General features: G+C 41.1%; 1 protein-coding gene across 36 annotated transcripts in view; it reads left to right on the plus strand.

The window, feature by feature from the left end:
• The window catches only part of RBFOX1 (RNA binding fox-1 homolog 1), a 1496801-nt gene that overhangs the window by 1435146 nt on the left and 36726 nt on the right, over positions 1 to 24929 (plus strand). For 32 of the 36 annotated variants that reach the window (XM_080981485.1, XM_080981488.1, XM_080981482.1 and 29 more), the window contains 2 exons: positions 5177 to 5216; positions 15948 to 16012. In XM_080981485.1, coding sequence (XP_080837611.1) covers positions 5177 to 5216; positions 15948 to 16012 — 105 coding nt within the window. The remainder of the gene's footprint in view (positions 1 to 5176; positions 5217 to 15947; positions 16013 to 24929) is intronic. The other 4 variants (XM_080981483.1, XM_080981514.1, XM_080981489.1 and 1 more) reach the window with 1 other exon arrangement.

Below are 24929 nucleotides of genomic sequence, written 5' to 3' on the forward strand. Positions count from 1 at the left end.
AATATTGTTTACAGTGACTGGCAGCTGCTCTCCAATATTTTAAATAGGGGCCTCTGCCAAGCCTACCTGGAGATGCTGTGGAATGAACCTGGGACCTTCTGCATGCAAAGTGTGTGCTTTATTTATTTATTTATTTATTATTACTACTACTATTATTACTACAACTATTATTATTTACTTCCTGTCTATAGCACTTTATATTTTTAATAAAAAAAATTCAAGGCAATTTACAACACAGCTAAACATCAAATAAAACAATCCAGAACAAATTTTGATTTGGTCTCCTGTATCTCATTTATGAGGTCTTATTAAGTGCCATCAGTATATTTTCTGCTTATCTTCAGAAGGAATCGTGGTGTGAGTTTTTTACAAAATTGACTTGGAGAATTTAAACCTTCCCAACTACCAATTCTTAAAACTTTCTCCTGGCAAAGAAAAAAAAAAGTCATAATAGTCATCTTGAGATATGGGGAAACCATTTTAGCAAATGGAGAACAGATGGGCGATTACTATACTGAGAAAGCAATATTTGATGGAATGTTGGAAACAGTTGCAAAATATAATTACATAATATACAATATGTTGTTTTCAGAACTTCACACTCCATCACATATTTTCCTCCCTTTTTCTGTTAACAGTGATAAAGTCAGCATTGCAATTCTGGTTTGGGGCAGATTAAACATGGGCAGGCATTAAGAGTGACTGTGCTAAGAAATGGGTGCTTAGGACAAGGTGCACTAAAGACACTCCATCTGCAGATTGGATGCCCTCGTAGAAGCAGAGCTATGCTAGACTTCCAGGCAACTTGTTGTTGTTTAGTCGTTTAGTCTTGTCCGACTCTTCGTGACCGCATGGACCAGAGCACGCCAGGCCCTCCTGTCTTCCACTGCCTCCTGCAGTTTGATCAAACTCATGCTGGTAGCTTCGAGAACACTGTCCAATCATCTCGTCCTCTGTTGTCCCCTTCTCCTTGTGCCCTCAATCTTTCCCAACATCAAGGTCTTTTCCAGGGAGTCTTCTCTTCTCATGAGGTGGCCAAAGTATTGGAGTCTCAGCTTCAGGATCTGTCCTTCCAGTGAGCACTCAGGGCTGATTTCCTTAAGAATGGATAGGTCTGATCTTCTTGCAGTCCATGGGACTCTCAAGAGTCTCCTCTAGCACCATAATTCAAAAGCATCAAAAGGCAACTACGCCCTTGCAAAATTGTAGAATTACAATTTGGGGCATGTCAGTTGCACACGCGGTAAGAAGAATACTTCAGAAAGCATCTGTAATAATGCCCCTAGTTTCAAAAATCTTTTGGTCTCTTTTCTTCCCAACCTTCTTGTTGGGATGAGTGGCCATGGCATTATAGGAAAGCTGAGAGGGAGGTGAAAGTCAATAGTCATAGTTATCTAGACAACGCTGAACCTGGGAAAGAGCTGCAAATGCCTACAGCTTTTCCTTATAGCAAAAATTTAGGGGGAAGAGATGTAGCTTATAGGCCATGTACATTACTTGGATGCAGAAGCTCAGTTTCTTCCATTTCCAGGTAAGCCTAGGTGAGGCTTTCCTGTCTGAAACCTTGGAGAGCTGCTGCCAGTCAGTGTTGACCCTACTGAGCTACAGGGACCAAAAGTTTGACTTAAGTACAAGGCACTTTCCTGTGTTCCAGTGTTATTAATTTTTCTAAGTATTGGTATCTGCTTTGAGAGTTCTTAAAGCAGCTTACAAGCAAGAATAAAAGTGAATTAAACATATATGAAGATCAACAATAAAACACAGGGGAGCAGCATGAAAGCAAACAGCATAAAAACATATATTTCAGCGTTTTTTAAAAACTCCCATATGTATCTCCCCACCCTCACCCCATTTCAAGCTGAAAGTCCATCTCATCAGACTTTTGTTTGATTTATTTAAATGCTTTGAAGCATGGATGGAGAAACCTTCCTAAGCCCAAGAGCTGAAGGCCATTCCCCTCTTGGCAATGTTCCAGGGTTCACATGCCAGTGGTGTGTGTGTGTGTGTGTGTGTGTGTGTAGATGCAAAAGTACATGGAGCAATGAATATAAGTGTTACCTTTCTGTGCCTAGCTTTATTCTCCACATCCACATACTAACAACCAGCCTTTTCCATCTGCTCTGTCCAGGAAAGCAAGAGGCATCATTAGAATTCAAGAGTTCCAGCCAGGCTGGACTGCGGTGTGACTGGGAAGTGGCTATAACCTGGAGGCTGAGGGCTGGATAGAGAGGCCTGAGGGCCACAATTGGTCCCCCAGGTTTGAAGTTCCACCCATTCCTCATTTATAAGATTTCTTAACAGTTTTCAGAGCTATGTAACAAAAGTATAAATCAGGAGTCAGCAAACTTTTTCAGCAAGGGGCCAGTCCACTGCCCCTCAGACCTTGTGGGGGGCCAGACTATACTTTGGGGGGGGGGGATGAACAAATTCCTATGCCCCACAAATAACCCAGAGATGCATTTTAAATAAAAGCACACATTCTACTCATGTAAAAACACGCTGATTCCCGGGCCATCCGCGGGCCGGATTTAGAAGGCTAAATCCGGATCCAGCCCCCGGGCCTTAGTTTGCCTACCCATTGATTTAAAACCAATAAATGCACAAAACAAAAGACGCCACAAGACAAAAGACACCCCCACAAAAAAATGCTCTAAAATTTACAATGTTTGTGCAAATAATGTCTTCATCTGGTGCCTCTCGGTTGTGGATGCACCATGTATCTCTGCTAAAGAGGTACTCGAATCAGGGCCTCTGCAGAAGGCCAGAATCAGCCCTTCACTGCTTTCTTTTGCACTGGTGGCCATACTTCTTGAAACTCCACTCTCAGCCAAGGATGTAAGATGGCATCATTTTCCATTCTGCCCTGCATTTGTTGCATGCATCGCTGTTTTCATTCCGTTACAGTTCATCTTCTGCCAAAAACTACATTATTTGTCTTGCTTTCTGCTGAGGCACAATTACATAACTTAAATAATTACATTGCTATTATGTGATTCTGCACCATTCATTTCAGTACAAAGGAAACACAAAGCAAATATGGAGGGGGCATAATCAGTTACATGTTATTTGTGAACTAAAATCATCAGTGAATATGTGATAATAACTGGAATGACATGGGACAAATAAGTGAGCATCAGCAATCTCTACTCCCCTTTCCTTTGGGGCCCAAGATCCTATAACCTGAAGTCCTGACTACTCAAGGCAGAAATTTTCCCCCTCTATCTGCAAAATGTGTTTTCCTGTGGATAATTCTTAGATTTTTTTGTGTGTGTGTTAGCAGAGCATTAGTGAAAAACTTATCTAGACAATGCATTCAGCCTGGTGATGTTTTGGAGTGTGGTTTCTTTTGGGATGCCGGGTGGATGAAATTGGATTAAGGCAAGCCAAAAGCTCTACATGCAGTTTGGTTTTGTTATTCATATAACCGATGAAGAAAGTAAAGAGGGGGAAACAATTGTCTTAGTTTTTATTCAGGTAATTAATAATCAAATTACTTCTGTATAAATTTGCATTTGAATAAAACAATTGTTTTGAGGGAGAGAACTATCAAAATATTTTATTTCACTTTTAGACCACCCTTCATTCTATAAAATGTTCAGCATAACCCCCAAAAATAAAAAAATAAAAATTTCAAAACATCACTGGAAACAAGCTAACATGAAATGAACAACCCCATTCCTCTCTCTCTCTCTCTCTCTCTGTGTGTGTGTGTGTGTATGTCCTAGCAACTCAAGTTGCTTGCATATAAGGAGAGCTCTTGGGTGGGGAGTCATACCATTGTCCCTCCCCCTTGCCCACACCTTCCCAGATACCGAGAGAGGCTGACACTGTCTTAAGTTTCAATGGTGGGAGAGAGATGGGATATGCATGTAACAACAAAAACAAACATCTAGCAGGCTAAAAGCCACATCTGATCTAAGTGACATTATATGCTACTAGCTCCAAAATAGGTTTCCTTGATTCTACCCTAATTTATGCCCTGATTGTCAGGAGAGGGACAAGGAGACTGCAATGCTCTTGATTCTCCTTGACCTCTCAGCAGCTTTTGATACTGTTGGCTGTGATGTCTTCCTGCACCACCCTAAGACTGATTGTTGGGGCCACTGTGCAGCAGTTATTCCAATCCTAGCTACAATGGTGCTTTCAGAGAATGGCACTGAGTGATTTCTGCCTCAATTCTGACTTGTGGGGTTCCAGAGTGTTTGGCCCTGTCTCAAATTTCAGTGGTGCCCTGTGTGATGCCCAAATTCAGTGCCTCCTCCTGCCTCTCACACTCCATTCTAGATAATAGTTGTGGCATCCCCGAGGCTCTGCACCCAGTGCAAACCGGTCACACTCCCCTAAATCCACCTCTGGTGGCACCCAGTTCTAGATATCTGTGCCATCTGAATCAAGAGAATGGACCACAGGTGCTCATTTTGTTTTAGTGAATGCATTGTTGTTTTCAAATTTTGAACTGTGTATATCGCTGCCTGGCACTTTTTGGTGATGAGTGAATTATAAATACTTCAGAGATATAAATAATACACAGTTCATAGGACCATCACAAATAAGTTTGCACTAGTTTCAGAGCTAAGCTGGATATGATGGCAGAATGTGGGATTAAGATGATAGGCTCACCCTGTTCCAAATACAGGTAAATGTTAAGGAGCACAGTTTTCCTTATACAGTGGTACCTCAGGTTACAAACGCTTCAGGTTACAAACACTTCGGGTTACAGATTCCGCTAACTCGGGTTGAGAACTTTGCCCAAGGATGAGAAAGGAAATTGTACGCCAGTGGCACAGCAGCAGCAGGAGGCCTCATTAGCGAAAGTGCGCCTCAGGTTAAGAACGTTTTCGGGTTAAGAACAGACCTCTGGAATGAATTAAGTTCATAACCCGAGGTACCACTGTAATAGATGGGGAGTGATGACCCTCCAGCATCCATAATTAATGTGAAGTGTCCCACCTTGAACATATTTATATATACTTATATAAATCAATTTATCTATCTATATGTATGTATATGTATGTATATGTGTGTAGTGTGTGTGTGTGTGTGTGTGTGTATTTTGGTTTGATTTCTTGTTTTTGTTCTCATGATGAGACTAACCTTGAGAGTTCTGGGGTTGGTAGTATTTGCATGTGGAAATGCACTAATATGGATGTTCTTCTTTGTGTGTGCATCCTTGCAGTGTTGTTTACCAGGATGGATTTTATGGTGCAGACATTTATGTAAGTATTCATTGATGTGCATGCTGTGCATTGATGGTGTCACCTTTATTTTTTACTTGCCGATTTGTTTTGTGAGTTTTGCTGCATAAGCTTTGACTCTGTTTCATCCATTTTGCCATCACCAGAATATTAATTAATTAAAAAAAGCACCAGCAAATAAAAAGAGATCATTCTGTTTGGAATCTTTCTATATTCATTACATCTATCATCATTTGGTTGGTTTCATTCATTGATGACCTTTACGGAGGTGTGCTGAGTGCATCTGTACCTGTGAGGGTCACCTTTTCCTGCTGACAAGGCTCCTATCCATTCAAAAACATGGAAATTAATCGGGTGAAGTTCCACCGTCCCCATTGCTTTACCTACACACCAGAAAAATAAGCTTCTCCTGCTAAATTCCTGCATCTCATAATATTCTTAAAGGCACAGAAGCAAAGTGTCTGAAAATCCCATTTCCCATTTGCTGATTTCCATCATGCCAGCAACAAGTGGAAGTCTTGTACTGTCTTCATCATGTGTATGTCTTGTGCCTTCCTTGAATCTGGTTTCACATGTTCTGCAGACCTGCATGCAACCACAGATACAGTTTTGGCAGTTCAATAGCTCAACCAACTGCCCCAAAGCGTTGGCCTCCATAGCCTCTATGTCTTCTAGTTCTTAGTTAGTATCAGTTCTAGCAATAGATTCTTGCCCTGTCCATTCCTCTTCCAATGGGGTCGTCCAATGAGACTGAATGTTGGGAGATGAAAGGAAGGGCTTCTTCACATAATGCATAGTTAAACTATGGAATTTGCTCCTGCAAGAAGCCATGACGGCTACCAACGCGGATGGCTTTAAAAGGAGATTAGACAAATTCATGGAGCATCAGTGTCATAGAGTCCTCCTCAAAGCCAGGCAAGTGCTAACCAAGCTTTGAGAAGGAGGTGGGAGGGCTCTTAGACTCTGCCAGAGCCTTGTGCTTCCTTCCCAAAGCCTGACTTAAGCCAGAGCCACGATGGCTGGGGAGAAGGCGTCAAATGGTCTTGCACAGGGTGGCATATTGCCAAGGCCTATGCTGGTGATGACTGTCTATGGAATGCTCTTCCTAGGGAGATGCCCCTGCTGCTTCTCTGTCAGTTCTAAGGTGCTAGGCTAAGACTTTTTTGTTTACCCCAACCATCACTTAATTGATGTTGACTCCTTAATTGATGTTGGCTCCTCATCTTTTAGGACTTGGCCTTTATTAATATATTGTTGGATGAGTATTATTCTATAGCTTGTATTGTTAGGGTGGTGGTTTCTTTTAATTCTCTCTGGTTTTAATTTCTTTTATATGCTGTATTTCATTGTCAAGTTGCTTGAATACACTTTACTGTAAAAAGCCACTGGTAATCATAATTTCAATTAACAACAACAACAACAACAACAGTAATCTGATTGGTCACTGTAAGACCAGGATGTTGGACTAGGAGAACCTTTTGCCTGATTCCGCAGCCAGGCTCTTCTTAATGAGGAAATTCATGTCGCTCCTTGATCATACATTGGAACAGCCAGTTGACAGCCAATGGGTAATAATCATAATTTTATTATTTATACCCCACACATCTGGCTGGGTTGCCCCAGCCACTCTGGGCAGCTTTGGGTCAGTATGTATGGGTCCTTCAAGAGGGAAAAACAGAATAAGGGTGCATTCAGACATTAGTTTTCCTGATTATAATGCTAGCACCTCTGTCCCATTTTCTAATATTCCTTTCACATGGCAGTAGCTGTTGTGTTATGGAACTGTGGCCTTTTGACCAATATGTTGGCATTTCACACTACATTTCATCCAGACTAGTGAACATCTTTGGACACTCACCCTCTCCACACATGTGCGCTTCTGTTCCCCCATAATTCCCCCATGAAAAGCAGCAGGAAAGAACTGTATGCCCCAAAGAATACTGCCCCAAATTTTGTCACTTTGCTCCTGTGATTAACTAGATTAAGGGGTCTGAAACCGGATTTATTTTTCTTTCTGGAATCAGATAACATGGAAATGAGCACTAAACAGGTGACAGTCTGCTAGATTTTCAGAAGTGGCTTTGATGTACAGTGGTACCTCGGGTTAAGAACTTAATTCATTCCGGAGGTCCGTTCTTAACCTGAAACTGTTCTTAACCTGAGGTACCACTTTAGCTAATGGGGCCTCCCGCTGCTGCTGCGCGATTTCTGTTCTCATCCTGAAGTAAAGTCCTTAACCCTCAGGTACTATTTCTGGGTTAGCAGAGTCTGTAACCTGAAGCGTCTGTAACCCGAGGTACCACTGTAGTGTGAAAACTCAGATAGAATGCTGAATTTAACAGTCAGGGAAATGGAAAGAAATGCTGTGTGGATGCAGACTGCAAACTATGAAATATTGTGGTTTCTTTGAAGTTAATCAAGACTTTCTGACTGAAAAGACCAAAGTAAGCTTTCCTGGGCAGGAGAAAAGGAGAGACTCCCATAACAGAAACATGGAAATGTTGGGTATAGCCTGATACAGTTCATACGAAGTAACAGTTGTGTTTATTAGATCTGACTTGTGCAACTTTCACATAAGCTTTTGCAGTGCATACATACCCTTGATACTAGAGATTTAAGTGTAAAGTTAGGGTGTTTGAGAGCAACAGAACTGGATAATGCTCATGACAACTTCTGTGTCTTCCAAAACATTTAATAAACTTTAAAAATCTCTCTTTGTACATTGATAATTAAGTCCAGTCATGAACGACTGGGGTTGCGGTGCTCATCTCGCTTTTCTGGCAGAGGGAGCCAATGTTTGTCTGCAGACAGTTTTCCCAGGTCATGTGGCCAGATCAGCGCATGGAAACGCTGTTTACCTTACCGCCGGAGTGGTACCTATTTATCTACTTGCACTTTGTGCTTTTGAACTGCTAGGTTGGCAGGAGCTGGGACAGAGCAACGGGAGCTCACCTCGTTGTGGGGATTCGAACCGCCGACCTTCTGATTGGCAAGCCCAAGGCTCAGTGGTTTACACCACAGTGCCACCCACATCCCAGTATGGTTTAGGAGTAGCTTAATTCTTTATGGAACTGTCAGGGGTCCTTTACCTTTACCTTTAAACCATACTGTAGTTTCAGATCTTAATCATATATGACAGCCTTCAATCACTAAGCAATCAATCCTAAAAACAGAGGTAATTAAACATCATTTTGTCACTATGTATAGCTTTCTAATTGTGTTGCTGTTGCATCATCAGCATTGGTATAGCAAGAGATTGATTACATTAAATTGGAATGAACATTAAGAATTCATTAAGTGGTACTTGGAGGAAGGGAAAACCTATAATTTTTATTTATTACCAATGTTACTTTTGAGACATTTAAGCTGAAATCATTTGCATGTTCAGTGACAAAAAGAAGGAGAAGCTTAGCTTCTAGGGGATATGAAGACTTATTTTTGTAATAGGGAGTTTTGATTATATATATATATATATATATATATATATATACACACACACACACACACACACACATATATGAAATAAATACAATTTGAAATAGCTGTTTGCAACACAGAAATGTAAAAACAAATGTAATTTAGAAGCACATTTGATAGTTATTGTAGTAAAGGAAGTTACTGCAGGTATTTTCCACAAAGCAAAAATTAAAGTAAGTTTGGTAATCTTCCTAGTGATGTAAGACAAGTCACCCAGACTCACCTTGAGAATCATCTCAGGTTTTCCAACACTTCTGTTGAACACTCAAAACCAATAGTGGATGTTTTCCATAACAGCCTCTCCTGTTCACAACCTGCCCCTTTACCTTGGCAAAGAAGAAGTGATTATATGAGTATATGAGGAGAAAATGAACATAAAATTTCATATATTAGTGAAAATAACACAGAGAACTGCATATCAGGGGAATTGCATACAGTTAGGAAAAACTGTATACAAAAAGTCTATATGAAGAGAAATGAGCACTATGACACTCATGAATGTTCACAATGCCTTTAAACATTTGAAGATATTAATACTGAAACTATTGAAGATATTAATATTGTGCAGTTTGAAGCAGTGGGATGAATAAAAACTGACTCCTCTTAGGGAACAAAATTGTCAAGACCAAAATATTTGGTTCCAAAACTTTACTAACAGAACTTTCTTCAAATTGACCCAAAAACCAAGTAATGATACATTTAGATAGTTGCCTGATGTTAAATGCTTGTCCAAGCATACAAATATGGAACAACTCCAAACTGACCTAAAATCGAAGGTCTTTCTCTCTGCACAGACTCCATTTCAGCCTAGCCCTGATTTCTCTTCAGGAGAGGGGACAATAGCACACCTTTGTCTTTGGTGGCTTTCAGAGAGCAAAGATTCACACAAAATGGCGATTTTCAACTTTATACATGTGATCTAAGGTTAAAGCAGCATGTGAGAGAGGAGAGATACATCACCAGTAAATTATCAACCTGGTGGCACTTTGAGAACTCCTAGTTTAGCTCAATATAATATTCCAATATAAACCCTTTAGCAATACACAGTCAGAGTTATTTTACATTTCAATGTACAATTAAACAATTATACTTAACAGAAACTTCCTCCTCCTTAATATCAGCATCGCCCTTGTAGAACTCAACAGGGAAGAGGATGGGGACAAAACAAGAATTAGTTGGTTCTGTTTGCCATGAGCTCTGGTTCCACCTACTTTTGGGTATCCCTGCCTTCCAGCCCAGCAGCCCCCATGGCTACCAACCACAACTGGTTATCATTTTTTGGTACCCTTGATTTGACAGATGAGTGGATTGATTGATGATTTGAAGCATTTCAAGGAATGTCCAGCATGTGAGCGATTCTATTTAAACTCTGTAAGAATTTTCTGCCTCATCATGGCTCATGTGAAGCTTCCTTTTCCTTGCCAGTGAAGGCCTGAACAAAAGTGGAAAGCCATGATTCAACTTTGATGGGCTCCGCTGAGTATTTTCATATTTCTTCAAGGAGAGCACCTAGACCACAGCTCAATTTTCTCTCTACGGTTGTTTTCATTCTGCCCCTTTCCATTGTTTGCTGAGGAGAATAAAATCTAGATGTGTGGGGGAGAGAAAATATGTGATTCAGAATTTATTAGTTCCCTACAGAGTCCTGAAATATTGACTGGCTCCGAGATCGATTACCACCCAGCTCTGGCTCGGTTAGCTGGTTTAAATGGAATAAACCAAATCTCTGTGGTGAAGAGAAGGAAAGAAATAGAAAAACCTGACAGCAGAGACATTGCTTGGACAAGAACAGCATGAAATAGAGACAATAATACTGTGTGTGTGTGTGAGAGAGAGAGGGGGGGGGGATGTGGTTAAGGGCACATGTGGATTTACACATCACATGCAGGGTGAAAAGTATTAAGGAGAAACATTCAGAAAAACAGAGCCTAAGAACAAGCAAACAAGAGATCTGGCAGAAATGGTCAACTTGCTGGAAAAGATGTCAAAAGCTCATTTCTCCGAGATAAGCTGGCTTTGCGGTATGAGGTGTTGGAACACACACGAACACATGCTGAAGGCCCCAGGTGCAGTCCAGGTAGAGGACTGAGAAAGATTCCTTTTCTGGATTCATTAGATGTAGAAACGTGTGTGCTTTTTGATGTCTATTTTGTTGTTTCTTCAGCTTGTAAACCACCTTGTGTATAGTAATATAGAAAGGTAGTATACAAATTAAAAGTGAAATGAAATGAAAGGGTCCCACTGGCCTGCCCAGTATTGGGAGATGCTGTGGGGACCAGTGCAGTTTAGCAGAAGGCTGCACCATCCTCAATGGTGTCAGGAGATGTGCATGACTTCATGTGCAATGTTATACATGTGCAATGTGCTCCAGGCCCCCTCAACCTTGGGGGCAACCTGGCACCTCTGAAAGGGTCTCACATACAGCTGCATACACCTAGGACTCTTTTAAATTATCAAGAACCCTGATTTCCCCAGGGATCCCAGGGTCAAACACACACACCCCTTTCTCGTTAATGCTGAACATGTCAACCTTGACTGATAGGGACATCAGAATATGTGCTAGGGGAGGTGGCCAACAACAGGTATAATCCCACTGTCTCCCTCATGCAGTTAGGGCTAGGTGGAGAAATCTAGCTCTGTTTGCGTTTTTATGTGAAACTATATATGGGCAAAACACAGCAAAATTTTGAGAGTCACGCTGAATTTTGCAATGAAATTCTCCAAACAGAGAAACAAATTCTACAAAAATGCATATGAGTAAATATAAGATGCAAAAGTCCATTATTTGAGGGGGAATTCTTTCAAATTTGCAGGCAAAATTGCATACTAAAAAGTGTCCATTAGGAGATATGTGCACTCAAATGTTGGCTAATTTTTTGAGGGCTTTTCTTAAACACACACAAACTGATATGTTAATGTGGCAAACTAGATTTAAGATTGGGGGGAAATGAGAAACTGAAAAAAACGGAGATTGACAGAAGAATCAGACTTCTCTCTGTTAATCTCTCAGGAATGGGGAAGGGGATATTGAAACCCCTTGTCATTGTACCAAGATTATACTGCATTTGTGTTTTATCAAAACACAAGTGCATATTCAAAGAACTGTATGAAAAGAATACAAATGTGTATTTATTTATTTACTTACTTACTTACTTACTTACTTACTTACAATGTATATGTGTGATTCAGTAGCTTGGGGGATACAAATAGAATGCACCAACCCTGGAATTCATTTTCATGAGTTTCCTAGTTAAATTAAAATGCAGGCAAAATGCAGGGCAGAGCGAAACAGAGGGATTATAAAGTGACTGGATGGGGAAATCCTCTCCTCCCTAAATTGTTGTGCTCACTTCAGCAGTAAAAGCCAGGAGTTGGGAAATCTTGTGAAAGCCAATTGATCTCCCCTCCTCTTTGTTATCTTGTAAACTATGGGGGAGTGGGAAGACCCTTGAATCCCAGAGGAAAATGGAACGGGCAGATTCTAATTGGGATGTAAATGTTGTTTGCCTTATCTATGGAGACCGGGTTCTGACTGTTAATTGGCATGCAGTGAGATCATTTGGAAACGGTTGATATAACTCTGTGGTCCATTGAACAGGAAGCATGGCTGTTTTCACAGTTTGATCATCAATGCATCACTGCACACAGTTCCTTTCCAAGATCCCCACCCCCACCCCTCACTTGCTTATAATGGAACAGTTTTACTTGTCACATACAAGTAAATGTTAATTCTGGGGGAGTGGAATCCTTTGTTGCAAACTATTCAATAATCCAGTGAAGTTAGAGCATTCATATTTTAAGTAGTGCCAAAATCTGTCCTCCAAATTCTTGCAAGTCCCCACCCACCCCTTTTCCTCCCTTTGAAGGAGATTTCCATTTCCCTGCCTCATTTTCAGGGCACTTGAGAATTTATTAAGACTTTCTGGGGATGTGGAGTTTTGAAAGTATCTCATCGTTGTGAGTGGCTGAGAGTGGCATATGTGGTGTCCCCCCCCATAACATTTTCCCAGCATTCTGCAGCCTCCCCAGCTGACCATGCTCCTGATCGTACCCATGGAAGGAGTTCCCCCCGTGATGGGTTTTAATGCGGACATGGGCACCTGGGGAGACTGCCGAGTGCAGACCCACTGGGGAGATGAGTGGTAGGCTGAAAGAAGTGGCACTCACAAGCTATCCTTGCTTCACTTAAATTCATTATTAAAATAAAATAAAAAACACCGAAGAGACTTTCACCAAGATTTTCTCTCCCCTTTGATCACTTTTGAATGAAATTCCTATTCTCATTAATTTATAGAGAATGGTTAACAAAAGATGGGAGAAAAATTTAGTGTACTGCTAATTTTAGGCATGCTTGTATCAGTGTTCTATACATATCTCTGAACGGATTTCAAGGCTCGGCTTTGTAGCTTCCTTCTTCCCTAAGCCATAGGAAGTTACAAAGGGAAGCAACTTGTTCTTGTACTGGAGACTTGTGGCCTTTTTCTATGTCTAATATATGCACAGGCATCAACTCATAGGAGCCCAGATCTCTTTGCTCCCCTACCAGTAAAATATTTGACGGAGCCAGGAGGGGGGCAAAGTTGATGGGCATTGCTGCTCCCCCCCCACACACATTTGGACTTCGTTTCCCAAGAAGCTTTCTAAATGGACTTGTAAAAGGGTTGCTTAATGGCAAGAGAGCTGGGATTGGGCAAAAACCTCAGACATAATTTATTACAGTCTTTATGACTGGAGAGAGAGAGAGAGAGAGAGAGAATGCAAACTGCTTCTCCATGGGGCAGATTCAAGGAGCTCTACTAGGATGTGAGAGGAAGGAGTATCTTGTTGCTTATCATTTAAAAAAAATAAACTAGGAATGCCTAATTCAGATGACTTGGTGTCAGGGCTGGTTCATATGCAGGTCAGCACACAAAAAGCAGTCTTCCTCTCCTGGGGTTCTCTTGGTGGTTCCCCAGCTGGGGCCTCCCACCATTCCTCATCATCCAGCCAGTACCTGATGCCTGGAGGGAAAAAGCTCCCCAACTGTTGGTTGTTGTTGTTGTTGTTGTTGTTGTTGTTGTTGTTAATCTGCCCTTTACCCCAAGGTCCCAGGGCAGTTTACAACAATTGAAACTCAATATTTAAAAGCAATTTAAAGCAACTTACTGTCACAGAAATAAGATGGGTCCTAAAAAATATGCCCAAGCAGGCAAATACATAATTTTGCAGCCAGCCTTCATTGATTTTGGGTGCAAGTGGTGCTCAACCAGATGGCCTAGAAACTTGGGCTTGAGGAGAGTTGGGTTGAAGTCCCCTTTTTAGTTTTAAGAATGCAGAGTAGCCCTGGACCAGTCCCTTGTTTTTGAGTCAACATCACAGAACTGTTTTGGAGATAAAAAAGTGGAGTGGAGTGGCGAATAAACCTTCACCAGCACTAGATACGTCTGTTGCTGGGATCTGGGGTGGGGCTTATCTCCCACTCCCCCAATATTTTATTCAGGTTGACGCCCCTAAATATATGCCTTTCATTTAAAAGTATGCATGAATAATAAATACAGAAGTTCAGGCAAGCAGTCAGATAGAGGCTGCAGTGCTAACCTTTTTCAGTAACTACATATGTTTAATGTTTTATTATGTTTTTATATATGTTGGAAGCTGCCCAGAGTGGGTGGGGTATACTACTACTAATAGTAACAAGGCTACAAGCAAGTTGCAACCAACAGTGCAATGTTATTGGAGGTATTCACAGATGATCACAAGTGAATTGGAACTCCTGTCTAAGAAACTGCATTGCACCATCTGATCAAGGTTCACCCTGTTGTACAATCTCTTTTAAAAGTGTTGAGCCAGATGCCATTTGGCACTTCCAAAGTAAATCAGGGGCCACATACAAGTAATAAAATATCTGGCAGATAAAATGTCAACATGTGAAGCTAGTAATTTTATTTCCCTACTAGGAAAGGCTTGCCCTATGTGATTTGTGCCAGTCACACAGATGTTAACGTCACAAGGAGTCATTCACTTAGTTCCTGTTCCTATACTTCTTGCTGCAACTCCTTCCTCTTAGAAGTGGACCTCTTCATCAGGGAAGATATAGAAAATACCTCACATTCCTTCCTTCTTACTGCTTAGCAACTGTGATGAAGTGGCTAAGCAGCAGTAGCATCTCCCTATCTGCCTATTCTGCTGTAGAACATTGCCTCAGCCTTTTGCTTTCTGACTTTCTTTATCAATGACCAATTGATTTACTTTTTTAAAAAAAAGAATGCTAAATTTCTGGACCCTTTTCTTGCACGGTGTGGTGTGGGAATGACCATGAAGATGAACCAGAAATTGTTCAGAGCTCTATCCTCAGATGGAACTTAATTCCCCTTAAGTTCACCTGGCAATTATAGGAAATAGTCAACTTCATTCATGCCAGGCATTGGGCACCCTCAATCAATGCATGGCATGATCAGTCACCCACACCCCTGCCCTCTGTTGATTCTCCACATGTGGTAACCAAAGGTAAACTGCAACTGTACTTGAAGGCTTCATTAATAATAATAATTCTATTATTTATACCCCACCCATCTGGCTGGGTTTTCCCAGCCACTCTGGGCGCTTTACAGCATATTCAAATAATAACCAGTTGTGTATTCTTTATCTCCTTGACGTCTGAAGGGAGAGCATTCCACAGGGAGGGCACCATTACTGAGAAGGCCCTCTGCCTGGTTCCCTGTAACTTCGCTTCTCGCAGTGAGGGAACCAGCAGAAGACCCTTGGAGGAGGACCTCAGTCATTCACAGTCATGGCCATGAATCTATCTAATCCCCTTTTTAAAAAAGAGCTGTGAATTACACTCTTCAATTAAGACCACAATCTAATGTACACCTGCCTAGGAGTAAGCTCCACTGAACTCAGCTAGACTTAACTTCTTTGCAGGCATACCAAGTCTAACTATGAGGATGAAACACAGGGAAAACTCTGAGGCTGGACTTGCATGCACACTTACAATAGGAATAAATCTCGTTGAGACCTTTCTGAGCAGGCATGCTCTGGATTTGTATGTAAATTCATATTTCATTATGCCTCTTCTGATGTGCACCAGCTCATTCAGCTAATGTACAAGCTGGTTTTAGAAACTGCCATTAACAATTACACTGTTTGAAGCTCTCTGTAGCTGTATGTGAAACTCATAAGCCAAACTAATTGTTACTAATTATTTGTGGTGTTGTGTGTATGTGGTTCTCCCCGCCCCTCTAAATTTGTTACTGTCTGTAATTCTAATCTGATTAGAGTGTCTTTGTGTTTTAGGGTGGTTATGCTGCGTACCGGTATGCCCAGCCTACCACAGCAACCGCAGCTGCCTACAGTGACAGGTAAAAAGTAATTTACTGCTGAATACATACCTCAGTTGGAAATTGTGCTACTTAGACACCTTGTGCTCTGCTTAGGTTTCATGTTTTCTTGCTCTGTGCCTAGCTGTAGTCTATAAGGCTACATAGTTATAATCCATGAAGAGCCATTACTAGAAAGGTTAGTTGCCCACCTTATAAGATATTGGATAACTGCGTAGTCACATCTAAACCAAATTTACCATGAACTTCACAAGGAATGGAGAGACTGCACATGGCTCTCCAAAGTCTGGCATCATCCTGACATTTAGCTTTATGTTCCTTTACTTCTTGAAAGATAAATCCATGTTAAACCCTAATTAAAGCCAATGGAAACAAAAGATATACAGAGCTTATTGGTGGGAAATGATCAGCAGCAGAAACGAAACAGTGCTTTCTTGCACCCCCCCAATTTTGGAAGCAAGTCCCTGTTGATCTGGGACTTAATTACTGAGCAAACATGCATAGAATAGGATGGTAATAGCACAATTCTGTTTCTGTTTATTTAGAAGTAAGTTCCATTGAGTTTGACAGTGCTGACAATCTCACAAGTGCAGAGCAAACCTCAGTGGGACTTACTTCTGAGTAAACATTGCCCGTCACACTGGTCCCATCATTTCATTGCCCATCCCACTGAGCTCAATGTGTAAGTGAAGCCCAGCCTTCACTCTCTCCCATTGCAGTCAGTGGAACTTACATACGGATGCTTATTCATAGTTTGATTGTGTCCAACATCACTGGGGGAGCAAAGAGATCCAACTTAAATAAAATCTGATCACACAGAATGGTGGACAGAATAGAAATACCTTAACTTTGACAACATCAGCTTTCCATTGAAAGAGAAAACAGTTAGAACTTTAAAAATCAAATAGATATTCAAAGAAGCAGAGGAAAGGAATAAAATACCTGGATGATTTGCAAAAGGTCTTAGAACTCTCATTTTCACTTACAGAAAATGTTCAGGCTTTGTGAGCTGTTAGGGAAAATGGCACCTCTGGAAACTAACTGGGGAGAGTTTGTCAAGGAAGCAACTGTTAATGAATTTTATATTTCCATTCCTTTTAAGGTGGGGAGTGGCATTAAATTAAAAACACATAACTGTGGAACAAATGGTACATATGCATACATATAGAGTATATATCATATAACTTTAAAGTGCTGTTCATGGATTCAGTTCCCTAAATATCTATATGGAACAATGAATGAATGTTGAAATGTTCTGCATGCTCAGTTGCTTTCTCAAAGTGCTGCTTATTCTGGTAATGAAGAAACACATACACATGTTTGGTGAATAAAATCAATTTGCATGAGCTGGCTGAGGCATGCTGTGTCTGACAGGTAAGAAAGTTAACCTTTTTTTCCCCCCACTCTGACTTACGGATTAGTCTTATCACTCCAGTTCTGCTATTTGTGCCTGGTATGCAACTGGAGTTCCGAGTTTTGGTTTTTTTGCTTTTCGTTCCTTACTTGGAATATCCGATCGTACGGAGTGCAACTCAGTCAATCCTCATTTCATTTCCACAAAGGTGTGTCATTAGCATGTGGCGGCTAAAAGTATTTTCTCTGTGAGCTTGCAGCGCTGAAAAGGCTACTGGATCTTTGAGGGCAAAAGCTATATAAATGGTAGCTCAATGTTATCTAGAGCCAAACAGGAAAAAGAATAGAAAAGGAAAATCCCTGTTAACCTTCAATTTGTCACTTGGCTCTCTGAAAATATTGATTCTGGGGTTTGAATACTTTTTTTTTCCTATGGAGGAGCATTGTAGGGTTTGCATGGTGTCAGTATTCATAAAGGAATTGAACACCCTGAACATGCCCAAAGTGACTTCTGCAAATGTGCATTATAACCTGCCCCACCCTTAGGAACCTGCTATTGCAAAGAGAGCACCACTGGTATCCTGAACAAATCAAGTCAAGCAAGGCCATCTGTGCTTCCTCTAGGAATGGGGTGGGGAACCTTCTTTTCCCCCAGCCCAAGGGTCACCTTCCCTCTTGGACAATCTGCCGGGGGCCACATGTCTATGGTGACACCAGAGGCAAAAGTGTGGAGCAATGAATGTAAATTTTACCTTTTCTGTAGTAGCCTTGTTTCTACACATATTCATGTACTCGTTTCTGTCCTACATCCAGGCTGCAAGAGGCTTTGTCAGAGTTCATTGACACATTCTAGCCAGGCAGGCAAAAACACTTAATTAGGGTGTGAAGCAGGACTGGTGAGGGGCATGGCCTGGGGAGACCCCAAAGACAAGATAGAGAGGCTTCCAGGGCTGCATTTGGCCCCTGGGCCTGACTTTTCCAAGCACTACTTTCAGATTGTCAATTTGCTTTTCAATCAGCCATCTGGCATAGAGACTACTCTTCAGGAGAAGCATGAAAAGAAGGTATTTCTGAAGGATTCCTGGAAAAGGCTTTTGATCAATTGGAATGGCATAGTTTGATTTGAAACATGCTTGGGATTGCAGAGGTGTGACAGCATCCGTTTCACAAGAGACAGAGAATATGACCAGGAATAGTAAGACTTTCCATTCAGTTCACATTTAAAGACAAGCCCACCTAATTTACACCTTTCTGAAACAAAACACAGACCAAAACATCCTTTGATGTTTGTAATACAGTTCTCCACCCAAATTGTGTGTGCAAAACTGCACAGACTGGGCGACACCTCCATGCCATTTGCATTCAGGGTATGGTAGTGTGGGGCAGAATTGTTAGCCCTTGTTTGGTCAAGTGTCTGCATTTATTAGAATGCAGTGACTTTACAATTCAGCATTCCCACAGCCTTCCAGTTCCATATATTCCATTCCAAAGTGTTTTGAATGGCTTAGGTCTGGAGGAAAACTTCAGAGGCACTGAGCTTTGCCTGAAGCAAAATATCAAGCAGAATTTAGATGGAAGGAAGGAAGCAGGCAAGCAAGCTTAGTTTCACAAGAGGCAGTAATGGCCACCAACTTGGATGGCTTTAAAGGAGGATTGAACAAATTCATGAAGGATAAGGCTGTCAGTTGCTATGTTCTGCCTCCATGGTCAGAGACAGTAATGCTTCTGAATGCCAGTTGCTAGAAAACATAGGAGGGGGAGAGTGCTGTTGTGCTCGGGTGCTGCTTGTGGGTTTCCCAATGGGGCATCTGATTGGGCACTGTGAGGACATGATGTTGGACTAGACGGGTCATTGGCCTGATTTAGCAGGGTCTTCTTATGCTTAAGCTTTCCCATTCAGCTTCATCCATAAATTATTCTCTTTTTTTGAGTACATTTGAGTGAAAGGCCCCCAATGCCTCCATACGTTGTGCTAGCAATAGTAGAATTTCCTGAGCAGTGTATTCAGCATCTTAAAGCAACCTTCAACTATTTTTGCTTTGCAAAAGTAGATTTATTGTTCTCTTTGGAAGCTGACCATCCAGATCATCAACCTTTTTTCAGGCCTCTGGGCACATGTGAATCTTTAAGCAAGTGTCATGAATTCAACCCCCTCTAGTCACTTCTTTCTCTTCCCCAGCCCCCACCCCGAGAGAGGGAGAGAGATTGCCACTTTCCCAAAGGATCTGGGGAAAAGTGAAATCCAGCAGAATTAATCTGAGCCTTAAAAAGCACATAGAGCTGAAAGAGGAAATGGGAAAGGATGCCACTCTTCCAACTTCCTCCTTCAGCTTCATGTACTTTTCAAGGGAGTAAAAGATCAATTTCACAGTCATAACCAAGGGGCAGCAAGAGGGAAAATAATCCATAGACTTCGTGGGCAGAAGGGGAAGACGTCAAGGACATGATTGTGCACATGACTGCCACAACAATGACCATTGCTCCAAAGAATCACTTGAGACTTAATTTTAGCTAGTTTTGTCAAAATTCTTTTGACTTGCCTGCATTGCAGGGGGTTGGAGAAGATGACCCTCAGGATCCCAATTCTATGATTCCATGATTCCCTTTGAATTCCCCTGATGTTTTGTCTGAGGAGAAACTCTCAAGTTTAGAATTAGATTTAGGTGAAGACACTTAGCTAAATCAATTTTCAGGGGGAATCAGGGGAAGTGGAAAGCTCAGGGTTGGGATGGAGGAGAAATTCAAGTCAGGTAGCACTTAAAGAGAAGTCTATCTAATCCACATTTCCTTTGAAACAACATGAAAGCCAAATCTTTCAAGGCAGTCCCCTAGCTAAAATATGGGTACTGATATGTGTAAAATGTGCATGAAAATAACTATACTAGTGAATATAATATACAGAGATTAATATAACATACAGAAATGTGCATATCAGAAAATAATCTCACTAAAGTGCTGGCAAATGTTCATGATTCACAATCCAATGTGAAAATGTGCAGAACTGAACTTCTCAGAGCAAATTCAGCCCCCCCCCTTTGAACAAGCATAAACTGCCTTAGAACCCCCCAAATCGGCTCATCTCCTGGTCTAGTGACCCACTTCCTTTCCTCCCCTCCCTTCCTGATAATCCTTCCACCTGAGTGTCATTTGAGGGGCAGCTCTGACAAAGAGATGAGAAGTGTCTTAACAGTAACTTCTGGTCAGTGTGTACAAATATTCCCATCACAACAGTCTAGCTCATTTATGAGGATCTGGCTAACAATACAATGAAATTTTCTCAAACCAAGCAGAATCAGGAAACAGTGCAATAGTTACACTCCCCTCCCAAATTATTATTTATGAAAAGTATCTCCAGCATGCTAAATTTTCAAATACCCTCTTTATGTATAATTAGGATCGCAAAACATCAGTCTTTTGCATAATCATAGGTATTTTAAGTGGATTTAGTTCGTTTTGAGTATTATGTAGCTTATTGGTTTTAAATGTGTGTGTCCCCAGCTGAATAAAGATTTGGGGGGGTTAGTTGCAAATCTATAAAATTTTAATTGCTTTTCTCTCTGGGGGACATTATAAAACTACTTTTAATAAGTAACCTATGCAAATATGACTTTGAGGATATGAAACTTTATGCAAACCTGGATACCTCAAACTATGTTTTAGTTGCAAACTGGTTGATTCGATTTATTAACTTCCTAATGTTTTTTTTTTCCCCCACTAAAAGAAAGATGGATTTTGCATCTGAATAAATTAGTTTATTCATTCCCTGTGGATATCGGTCCTTTTTAAATTGTAAGATGGGGAGGAAAAGAAATGAAAACACGAGTCAATTACTAATTCTGCATTTAAGCAAAATTCTAGTTTAAAAGAGTTTGTATCTTTTATTGCCAATTCTAACCCTCAGTTGGCATCATTTTCTAGAATTATTATTTATCTGGTCACAAGAGTGAATTATTTCCCCTTTGGTCAGCTCTTATGATTTCGTAATTGTTTTTGATTAGAACAACTAGGGAAATACACACACATTTACAAATGTACACAAACTAGAAAAACAACAACGTAAGATAGAAATATTTTGTTTTAAAGAAATCCACAAGTAAATTATAACTTAATGTTGGGGTATAAGGTTGTAAACTTGTTTTTTTTTTAATGAAATGGATAGAGGAATTGAGACTGGTTGCATAGTTACTGGTTATGTTAAATAATACTGATATCAGGGAGTCCACGGTTATGAAACCACAGAATAATGGTTGCTCCCAATAGTTCCCTTGTTCATCAAGATCAGAAATGTTGTATAACATTGCATAGGACAAGAATAAAGACATGTCAAATAGATAACAAACTGTGAATGAAATGTAAATAGTTTTTTTTAATAAAAGGAGACATGCTGATACGTAACAACCCTCCAAAAAATGAAGTAAGCATTGCAGTTGATCCTTCACTGACATGGACAAAGCTCTTCTGCATATATGAAAAAATATTAAGCTTAGTATGAAGAAACCAAGTTTGCAAGTTACACTGTTTTCCCTCCCACAAAATGACCCCCCACCCAAGAATAGATTGAGCAAATTGCGGGTATGGAGCAAAACAGTGTGCAAATGAAACTCATCCTTTTTAATGCAAACCACAGTCACATTTCACTTTGATACAGTGTCGTATATTTGTGCATTTGATATTTGCAACCAAACCAATAAATGTTTGTATTGTAGGAGAGACTAGGGGCTGACTAACTTGCTACCTACTTGATGATACATATGAAATCAATTGTCATTGTGTCTGTCATCAAGTATTTCCAGCTTCACCAGCAAGTAATACAGCTAGAAAACCTACAGGCCTTTCCTATTCTCACAAGAAGACTGCTGTCACACACTATTAGAGTGTTAAGGCACTAATCTCCAATTACACCAGCTTCTAGAGGTCTTCACACATTACACTCAATCTGTGTACACAATAGTTCTGTGGTATATTCAATACAATATTTCGCATGCAACATTCAACAAATGCAGTCTTTGTGTACGATAGCTGAGCTGTATACAGTCTTTCACAGAAACACTTGTGTATCTGTATAGATGGCTTGTACTTGTGTTCAGTTTAATGTGCAAAGAAGCCTCCTTTGGAGAATAAGTGAGTGATGGCAGCTTCCTTCAATGGGAGGGTAAAAAGTGGGTGGGGCAGGCAGATGGAGGTTTAATTCCACTTGACTCCTTTCCAAGAGGTGAGTGTGTGAACTGGCCACCAAGTGTCCTGGGGAATCAGGTCAAAAGCTCTAATGTTGTTCTTCATGGTGTAGAACCTATCTCAGCATGGCAGTGGGGCATATCGTCATTTTGTCATTGCATGATCACTTGATGTGTTGCTAGAATGTATGTAACGCTGTTAACCAGATTCCAACAGATCCATCACATCGGCTCAGAGAATGGCTTGCTTGAAATGAGCCCCAAAGGCAGAACTTCACATTGACTGGCTATCTCCCCACCCACCACCCACCTTGTCCCTATTTGTGTATTATGATTCAATTTGTGGCATCTCAGGTTGAAATACTGAAATACTGACAATGTTCCTTTCTTGCATTTGAACACAAAGGTCAATATGTGTGAGATTGGGGGATGCAGGTAGTGATATAAGTGTGTGCTATCTCATGAATAAGTCCTTAATCTGAAAGGAGATGGGTCTTTCTATATTAACTGCTTGCTAATTTCGTAAAATTCTGGTGGGGGTGGGTGCGTACCCGCAAGTGTGTGCAAGGAGCTATTTAAAAGTTGCTGGTCTATTCTGAACACAGGGAACATGAGAGAGGGTGTCCACACATGCCTCATGAAAGATTTTGCCAGTCAAATTTATAATAGCAATAGAATTAACGTTGGCCTGTATGGATTTTTATAGGATGTTGTCCTCTTTATCCCAGTGTTACAATACCAATTCTATACTTTATTTATCACATTTATAGCATGCCTTTCTTCCATGATGGAGCTCAAGGCAGTGTTCAGAGGGCTGTCAGGTGATCTCCTATCTAGGAGATCTAAAACTAAAACTTGCTTCACTTTAACATGGTGGCTGTCTCATGTGTCTGAAAGCTATGTTCTGGGACGTCATCACATCTCCCATCCAGGCCCTGACCTTGATTCAGGAAAGCCACTGCACTGTAGGCCTCCATACTCTTCCCTAGGACTTTGGCCCAAGAACTCTATGTGATGAGAGGAGATTCGCAGAAACCCTCCCATCAGCTAACACCAGCTATTGATATGACGGCCAAAGTATCCCAGTTTAAAAGTCTAGAAGACAATATCCAGTCCCAATTCAGATTACCATGTGCAATGTGATTCAGATATGGAAATTCTGCCCTTTGGCCAAAGAATACCTGCCAAAGTAGGTGAGCATAAGAGGTGCCCCCTATTTCAGTTAATGAAAGTGACATAGAAAAATGCATTATTTTAAGGAAAATTGCTTTGCGTCCTGATGACCAAATAAAGAGATGGACACGCAGGCTGGGGTTGAATGGGGCCACTTTTATTCAGTGAGCACAAGAAGATCAGCAGATGGGGGATAGCTATGAACTACAACTTTAGGCAAGCAAACACCTTTGCCTGTGGAAAACAGAGGCATAGCTATCCAGCCTACCCCCTTTCCCAGGCCACAACTTGGAGGTGAGAAGGGAAGTGTTGCTGCATCACACACACACACACACACACACACACACACACACACCAGGACCCCATAGCTCCAAATGGATGATTCAGCTTGGTCTCAAAGGTGGCCCCTTTACCACCCCCTGAGTCTCAGAGTTCAAAGAGTGAACCTCAGGCCCAGCCAATTACCTTAAGAGGTGACTAAAGGGTGCCACCAGGCTAAAAGAATCACTGAGCCAGATTAGCCTACTAAACAACATGGCAGACCATATAGCATTCCTAGTCCCACTATTCAGTGTAAAGTAGGTGAAAAACCAATCCATATTCCAAAATGTGGATAGGGAAAAATTCCTACTTGGCCCTCTAGCAGTGACCAGCATGCCACACTGGGGGACAGGGAGGGAGGGTGCCACTGCCGGAGAAGAGACAGGTGGCCACCCTTTAAATAGGGCTCTAAAATATACCCTCCCTTGCCTCACAGCACTTTCAAATATGCCAATAGATGCCCTGCTGGTTGGAGCTTTGTGTCTTACAGGCAACATATGTGCCACACCAGTTGGTACCCCTGCAAACTGGTGGTGGAACAGGCTTTTAAAAATGTGTCCCAAAATGTGTATATTGGGAGAAATCCACACAAAAAATACTGATGAGGACTTATTTAAGAAATAAAAAGATCACAAACTGATGTTGAAAAGTGGAGAAGTGAACTTCGGGGGGGGGGTGAAAAACTGAGAGACATCCCATCTCTGCTTAGAACTTAGTTTCTACAATTTTCAGAATCAAGTGGTAATTTCCCCCTGGATTCTACCTCTTCAGATTGCAGGTGGGTGAACAAGGGACTTTACGCGTTCATTTGCTCCCCTGAGGAAAATAAATCTCCCACCCCATGCATACATGAAAATAAATGAGGGAACTATTTTAGTGTGGAGACTAGGCCAGGTTCAGATTCCTCCTTGGTGATG

This window comes from Podarcis pityusensis (genome assembly GCF_964106645.2).
Source record: "Podarcis pityusensis genome assembly, chromosome: 14".
In the NCBI taxonomy this organism is placed as follows: domain Eukaryota; kingdom Metazoa; phylum Chordata; class Lepidosauria; order Squamata; family Lacertidae; genus Podarcis; species Podarcis pityusensis.